The sequence below is a fragment of the Ruditapes philippinarum genome, unplaced genomic scaffold (genome assembly GCF_026571515.1).
Source record: "Ruditapes philippinarum isolate M1 unplaced genomic scaffold, ASM2657151v2 ctg680_1_1_1_1, whole genome shotgun sequence".
NCBI classification, from domain to species: domain Eukaryota; kingdom Metazoa; phylum Mollusca; class Bivalvia; order Venerida; family Veneridae; genus Ruditapes; species Ruditapes philippinarum.
This window is the reverse complement of record NW_026859861.1, coordinates 14,189-22,837: the sequence shown is the minus strand read 5'-3', so window position 1 is coordinate 22,837 and position 8,649 is coordinate 14,189. Positions and strand designations below refer to the sequence as shown.

General features: G+C 32.0%; 1 protein-coding gene across 1 annotated transcript; it reads right to left on the bottom strand.

The window, feature by feature from the left end:
• Positions 1-234: 234 nt before the first annotated feature.
• LOC132758136 (veficolin-1-like) lies at positions 235-2,329 on the bottom strand. Its single transcript, XM_060749650.1, has 4 exons — positions 2,303-2,329; positions 1,988-2,084; positions 949-1,098; positions 235-314 (listed from the first exon to the last, which is right to left on the bottom strand). The coding sequence occupies exons 1-4, from the start codon at positions 2,327-2,329 to the stop codon at positions 235-237; spliced, it is 354 nt and encodes a 117-aa protein (XP_060605633.1).
• Between the last annotated feature and the right edge of the window lie 6,320 nt (positions 2,330-8,649).

Sequence of the window (8,649 nt, the reverse complement as noted above, 5' to 3'; positions counted from 1 at the left end):
ATCTTTTACAAAATTTCTAAATAAGGTGAAAGTTGAGAAATACGTCGTAAATACGGGATTATTAATCAACAATATTTGTAGAACAAAATAATACAGAATCCGGTCAAAGCATAAACAGTAAAACATACGTACATGATACGTTTTTTAAAGAACACGCGAGTTGGATTGAGACTAAGAAATGCTCACTTTATATCATTAAAATGATAGACGATGCACAGTTTCAGAGCCTTTCATTCAAACATACACTATATCTGAATCTTTTAGTCTTTCATTGCACACAATTTCTTCAAGGGACTCCACTGAGGCTGAAGAGTCTTAAAAACATAATATTTGAATTTCTTACATAAATAAGCTGGGGCACTTAAAACAAAAATATATGCAAAGATCGTGAAGAACTATAATTTGAAAATCGTATGTTAATGCTTATTTTAGCCCGATTTGAGTGAAAAGCGTTTAAACGCCTTTCATTTTGGGTCATTCGTTTACAATTTGAATAATTATTTTGGAAAAAAACAAGTACGCGAATGATCTGAAATTTTGCACAAAAATTAGTGATCTAAACCTACATTAAATGGCACATTTATCTGGAAAAAATATTTTCAGTCCCATTCATGTCAAAAAACCTCAGCGGAGTCCCTTCAGAATTCACAAAATAATTGAAATATTTTGTAAAAGGAAACATAGTTAATAATAACTATGTAATTTCATCGAATTCAATAAATAATTTCAACATTTGATTCTGAAAATAAAGTCAATGAACATACTATTTATCTGAATTAGATGTCTTAAGCTTCATATAATGTGCAATGATACATTATTTCATCGGAATTCAGAAACTTTATTGCAATATTTTAGCGGAAAACCTCTTATCATCATTTTCGAAGATTTTAATAATTTTGTTGCCCTTTAAACCTCTGTGGTAGAATCCTCCCCCGGGTCCGTATTTACCGTTCAAGTTGATGTCCCCACATGCTTTATCCTTATACCACCAGCCACCTCCATAGATCCCAGAACAATTCTCGAATGTGTCTTGGTCGAATATCAAAAATGGGACACCGCTGATTGAGAGAAGATGAACATTTGCTGTCTCGTCTAAATCTGTAATTTCAAAATTTTAAATGCAGGTAAGTCCAACTACCAATTATATATGATTCATTATCTACTCTAATTTCAAACTAAACTACACAGCTTGGGAGAAGTGAGTTGACCGCGGACGTATTTTCAAATGTGATCCTTGACGAGTTATACGTTACGACGTTGTTGTTGTTTTGCTGTTCAATTACTTTACCGTTTTTATTCTGAAGAAAAAGGTGCTGCTTTATTTATAATGGGAAATATTGTACTTCTGCTTTCAGGACCCCTTTTTATCCCTATATCTATGACAGTAATTTTGTTTCTGGTAGTATGTTTCACGCTTTCAATATATGCGTTAGTATTGCCAGTGATTTGAAACGTTGCGTCAGTGTGTTTGGTAACATGGTACATTTTCATGAAAACATTGTAGTACTGTTCGATTGATAATTTTATAAAATAACGTTATACAAACACATACCGTATTTCGACAGTTACGCTTTATTACTTTTTTCCTGCAAAACTAGAAATGTTATAGTTTGTCAAGATAAAGTTTAGTATACTTCGTGTCGCGGTCGTTTTCCAATCGGGTTGTATGATTTACTTCATAGCCTAATTATTACACCAGTTCTCGACAATCTAAGCTGATAATGTTTAGTCCTATAATACAGAACTAGTTTGTTAAAACTGTGATAGTTCATGATTTACAGTTATATAATTTCAGGAAACAGAAGAAAATGTAGATAAGTGAATTATCCTGATAATAAAAGTTTTGTACTGGATTGAAATAAAAAAAATCATAACGATGATGCTCTATAAACGTTTTAAAGTAAAATATATTAAATAAAGGTAACAAGAATTATTTATATTTCATTTTTTTATTATTTACATTATTTATGTGATCAATTTTGCTTACCGAGCCAAAATTCACCTTCCAAGTTGCCAAAGCCATTCTCATAGTCTATAAGATTTCTTACAAAATCAACAGAACCATCAAACCGGTTTTGAAATACCTTCAGTATTGAGAACATAATCAATTATAAAAAACTTCAAAGTCCTTTGATTACATTAATAGGTGTCGCAAATATTGTTGCTCATAATAAAGGTGTTTAAAGAAGAGTCTAATAATAAGCAAAAAGTGAATGAAACACCTTAAACACCTTATCGTATTCGTTTAACTATAGCTATTCGACATTAAAGTAAGTCTTTTATTGAAGGTCAATTAACATACCGTCCAGCCACCTCCATCTGTTGTCATATCACAGAACGCATCTACCGAGCTCTTAGCAAAGTTTGGAGTAATTATATAAACTCCACTTTTTGCTTGTTTGTTTTCTTCCAATACTTCCGTACAGCTAATGTGATAGTCTTGTATAAGCGGAAAAAATAGAGAAAACATCAATTATCATTCACTACATAATTTATATTATTTGTTTCGTATTAAATGCAATATGAAAATGAATAAAATATTAGTCAATAACTAAAGATGTATGAAGTGGAGTAAAGTATAGTAAATTTCATATTTTAATTGCAAGATATTATCATTAATAAAACTCATCTAATGAATAAGATCCCGCTTCTGGACTTTCAAGCATTCTTTAACCGGAATTTACAAAATCTTGTAATGATGTTCACATTTTATTATTATTACTATCTCAAGCTCCTTGCACCAGTCACGTGATCAGGAGAATAAATCTCTCGTGAGAGTTTGTTATGGATTTTTCTAAACGACTTGCTTTCAAAACTTTTTATCACTTGATTCAAAATGCAACCTATATAAATTTTATAACTTCAAATCACTAATTTTTGAACATGAATTTTGAAATTTATTCATACATTCATAAATAAATATACATTCAACTTGTTAGATTAATGCAGAAAGGAGTCCAGTTATGTTAACAACTGTTGAAATTTGCAATGTAATACATATAAAGTTAGATGCATGTTATACGAAACAAAGTATGATTATATTGAAATAGCTAGCATTTTTTAAAATATCTTCTGACGAAGCTAAACCCTGTCCCCGTACATGGTTAATTTTGTAGCGTCTCACAAAACATGATGGCTTGTTAGTTTGTCTGGCATAAACTCAACCCACAGGAGGAACATGTTTTATGTTCGCAATCTAGAATTGCCTAGGATATTTTAAAGATACGAGGGGTGTTCTAAAATTAATGTTACTTTCGTGTTCTCTTTTAGATATAAGTCGTTAAGATCATTTTAACTTGCCCTGCCCTTCAAAGTACCCCCCCCCCTATCCTATAGCACGTTTTTCAGCCGATCAATCCACTTTCTTGAAACAGTTTTTAAACTCTTCAATGAGTAAGATAATAGTAAATGGCAGAGCAAAGAGCATGTCTTGATTTGTATTTTTTTCCAGACAGGTATTGACAGGTGGAACAAGAAATAGTCACAGTGGCTAGGTCTGGTGAAAAAGCGGGGTGGGGGAGGACATTGACCTTTTTCGCTTCAAATACTCCGTTGCAATTCCTGCTTTGTGAGCTGGGGCAATGTAGGTCTGAGGTACTTCAAACCTGTTTGTAGGCGGCGGCGTTTATAGTGTTTTATAAGTTTGAGAAGTACACTTGCCTGTGACAGTTCTACCTTTCGGCACAGGAATTTGCACGACTGGACCCTTGTTATCAAAGAATATTACATAAAAAACCTTTCTCACGATTCGTATTCTTTTATCAATGGTAGGGCACCATGCGTTTTGGTGTCCCAGATTTGATTAGATCATTTTCGTTTGGGTTCGAAAAAATACACCCATGTTTCGTCACCTGTGACCAAATTGCCAAAAGCCTTTTTGCTGTATTTCGGGTATATTTTCAACAAAAGTTTAGCCTTTTCAACACGGACCTCTTTTGGTCGTCAGTTAGTAAATGTGGTATCCACCTGGCATTAATCTTGCAAAGCCATGGATGTTTTTTCAAAATTCAATGAACACGTGCTAAAGGCCAGTTTGTCATTCTAGCTAACTGCCTGACAGTGTACCTTGGTCTTCAGGATTTGTCGAATTATTTCAATGTTATGTTTAGTCGTTGTAGTTGCAGGGCGGTCTGTGCGAGCAGCATCTTTCAGCTGCTGGTGTTTCGACTTCAATCGACAAATCCACCTACAAACGACATTTTACCCTCCTTTTACATAACACACACCTCGCGATGAATATCCTTAGGCTTTAAGCAGAGATAGGCCCTAATTTCAATTTCAATAATTTTCAGCTCTCTTACCAAATATATTTGTGTGAGTGTAACGAGTTCGCTGCAAAACAATGTAAACAGTACCAAGGTTATGGTAATTGTGAGCGAGATATTGACCAAAACTACTTTCCAGTTATCGACATGTATTGGATTTGAGTTGATATAGCACGATCTCCACGAGATAGAACCCGAGTAACATTAATTTTTGAACACCCCTCGATGTCCGGGATGATACAATTTTCTTTATTTTAGCCATTTAAATTAAGCCCTATCTGCCTCAACACACTTTTTACAACAGCCTACCAAATACATATATTTGAAGAGGACATTGGAAAAGCGCAAAGAGATTCAAATAGGCATCCTGTTTTGATTTCGTTTAGCTTGTAAGCAACAAAAATCACAGGTAACAGGTAAGAATTTGTAAGGATTTTTTCTCTTTTATTTTTCAATCATAATATACAAACATTCGGATCATAAAGAATCAGTACATAAATGATGATTACATATGTAGACTTATTTTTCCTTACATCCAACAAGTATATGGCATTCCCTAAAATAGTTGATATAAGACCCTGACAAATGTATAGACTGTAAATTTAAACTCACTGTATAACTTGAAGAAAAACGGTTCTTTTTTTGTGCTTAATGTAATTTAACACTTTCCACTTATAAACATACACATATAAATATATACATACATGTATATGCATTAAGATTGTAAGTTTGGTTTGTGCAAAAATATTTTTTGAACATAATATATTGTATTATATTTTGAATATTATCTTTATCTGTTAATTCAACAATCTGTTATTGTCACTTAAGTTTCTTAGATTTTATATCAGACCATTTATGTCTTTGTACGTAACCTTTACATCGCATTGAAATGAGTATGGAAATTTGCACTTTAAATGATAGAGGTTTGGGAAATTATTAAAAATGAAAGCAAGCATTCAAATGGCTCCAAATTTACATAAGTATGATAAATGTCTTTTACAAGTCACACAAAACAAAAGCTTAAATGGACTTTAGCTTGGGTTGGAGGTTTTTTTTCAGTAGAAATGTTTACAATGGTGACGTCGTATGGTTCTTAATTCCCATCATGTTTGATAGCGTAACATATGCATAAATAGTTTATGGGATATTTATTGCAATTGAGTTTGTAAAAATGAGATTATGTCAATACTTGTATATGTGTATAGTTAGACAAAATAATGAAAGAAAGGATGGACACAAAAAATATAGACAAAAACTAAAGGGTATGACTTAAAAAAATAGCTTTTTGATATTTGGATAATTAAAAACCCTTATAAATGTATTCAGATGACAAAACCCACTGTATTCTGTATCTTTTATTTCAGAAACTCTAATCAATAATATACGCTTATGTTAAGGTTGAAAATGTGTATAAATGTGACTACTCAAGGTACACTTTCCTCCAACAAAAAATCATAAAAAGGAAAGTTTGTTACTGTAAAAAATGGATACAAAAAAGTTGTGCGAAAAGTCATTGAAGTAAAAGGAAATGAAACGAAATATTAGAAACAATTAAAATGACAAATCAATGTTCATTAGTTGTAAGATTACAGATTGTTATTTAAAAGACATTTGTAAATGTGTGTTTTTTTTTTTTTTTTTTTTTTTTTTTTTTTTGACTTAGCGCATTAAAATTTATATTAAAAACTTCGGATATTACTTTGTTTAACATTATGCAACCCTTTGAAATATATAGCTAATTCAGTTCAACTTTACAGACAAAAAAGTTTATCCATGAAATACTTCTGTTTATAGTTTGGAATTATTTTAAGGTTTTATTCTGCCCAGTGATAAGAGTTCTTTCACTTTTAGAGGTAAGCAAAACCTTATTTTTGCTTCAACGGTATAGTTTACACCACATATGTCTGTCGTACCATTTATCATTATTTTCGCTTTCATGTGATCCTTACATTATCTCATTAATGAAGGAATCCAAAGCCCACATTGTTCGCGAATAAAAAAAGTATCAAAAATACTAACGACGGCACATTTTTTCCGTCTGATGCGCTATCCGACTCCATGTAGTTCGAATAAAGAGGAAACTTTATTCATGATTTATTGTTCGTTCAATAAGCTACAAAAGACATGTAAATCGTCATTGGCTCAGAAAAGCAATATAAATGAAATGACGAACGTGCACGTCACGTTACTAATCGTACATCCTGGAATTGGAGATCGTTTCATAAACAAATATGGATAGGTTCCATCGTGATGCATGTGTGTGGAGCTACATTGCAACCCCTGATAGACTTACTTGATGATCTTATCTTAGTACTCTTAGAACAAACAAGGTTGCATTTGTGAAAACATGCTTTGCAGACGCCTTAATACAACACTTAATCGTAGGAACAGATGTTAATTTTTTGTTTCTATACCATTGAAATTTACCATAATTAAGTCGTGTCTAGTGTATTGAGTATTAGTGTTTGAATTTTTTTTGTACATTAGGAAGGCAATATATAATAATTCTAGTTTCTTTGAACTACAATGCTCTATATTCCGATGTTTTGTAAAACCACCAAGGATATGATAAAAAGCACTAGAAAGTCAGAGGAAATAACACCATTTCAACCTCACATTTTCAAAAATGTTCTCGGTCATGGTGAGAGGTTATTGAGAAAATTGGTTGATATTTCTTCTCTCATGAACTTGGAAAATAAAATGGTATTGTATGAACTTTGTATATACCATTGTTTGAAATGGAACATTTTGAACAAACAATAATATTTTAATTAACAGATCAGGAAAAATAAACACAAATTATTTTTTCAATTATATCTGTCATAAAAGCTCATTTTTTTCAAAAATGAACTTAAGAACCTAACCAAAAGCTGTTGATGGAATATTGATCTCTGCCGACGTCCTGATCTATTCCTGCGTGCCTATACTGGCATCAACACAATTTATTTAGTTCCGGTATGAAGAGGTTGCGAGGCAGTTGTGTTGCATGAGCACATCTTGGTGCATTCTGAAGGATCATAAACGTTTTCTGTAGAGAAAAAGAATTTTGCTCGGTTTGCATGCAAGAACATTAGTCCATAAAGTTGTATTAGTCAGTGAACAAACGTTCGATGATATAATAATGAGTGTAAGGCTATGTAAAGAAAGAAATCAAAATGATATTTGGTTTAAAATCCATACTTTTTTTTAAACTTATTTTCTGAAGATAAGATACGAACAGTTTAACAACTAATGGTACAATGGCACGGGACCTAGAATCTGCAGAGGGAAAACAATTGAATTATTCAATGTCCTGCTGAGCAATTAAGCTCCAATTTGATGTCTTCATAGTCTAAGACAAAAGATTGTAATTTATACATATATACCAGGTTTATGTCAGCACAATACCTTTAAGCTGCAAAACATTAATAGCAAGTGCGAAAATGCGTTCATATGCTTACGTCGAGATAATAGGAACAGTCTAAGTTCATGGGGCTTCTGACATACGAAGAATAAAGAATTGGAACGCTGCAATGATTTGCAATAACCGTCCCTGGTGTTGTCACACGTCTCCTAGCTCAAACGTCAAAAAACGTTGATCAGATATGTCATATGAATTGTTTAATAAATAATGGCACTCTGTTTCGTGTATTGTCCACAGTAGCTGTCTTTTTTTTTCATATATACGATTATAGAAGAGTTTTTCTCTATCACGTGGATTTGTTCAATAAAACAATACCAAAGTAAAGAAAATCATGATCTCTAACTAGGATGACACGATTTATAGAGTTTGATAAAAGAAAATACAAAACAACTGTCACATGTTTTTGAAGAAATACGCCAAATCATTGTCATCACATTGTAATATAAAAAAAAGTTAATGTATTATGGAAATGTCAACATTAAAAGCTATTTAAAGCGTGTTTACTAGTTTCTCCAGTTGTGAGTACAATATGTACAACAATTTGGGTAATAGTAATTATAAGATCTCTTTTATAAGCATACACTATCAACAAAATTAATTGTTAACGCCTGCCGATAATCTCAGGATTGATTTTGGAGTTAAACAGGAATTTCTACGCGATAATCTACGTAATTCACTCGATAATCTACTTGGTAATGATAAACCAGTTACCTTAGCAAAAAATTAAGCAAATATATTCATGTGACATTTGTCAATGTCATTAACACTATTTAATATTTCTAAGATACTTCAAAAACTTCTGATAGTAACTGGTTTCAGCTTTCACAATGTTTTAATACTTTGAACGTTAACAATATATATAAATATTCAACATTCTAAAGAAAAAAATGATGACAGTCCAAGTGATGTGTAAGTGACCTATACTGAACTTTGTATATTGATATTTGAAAAAAAAGACGTTTAGAAATTCCTAGATATTAA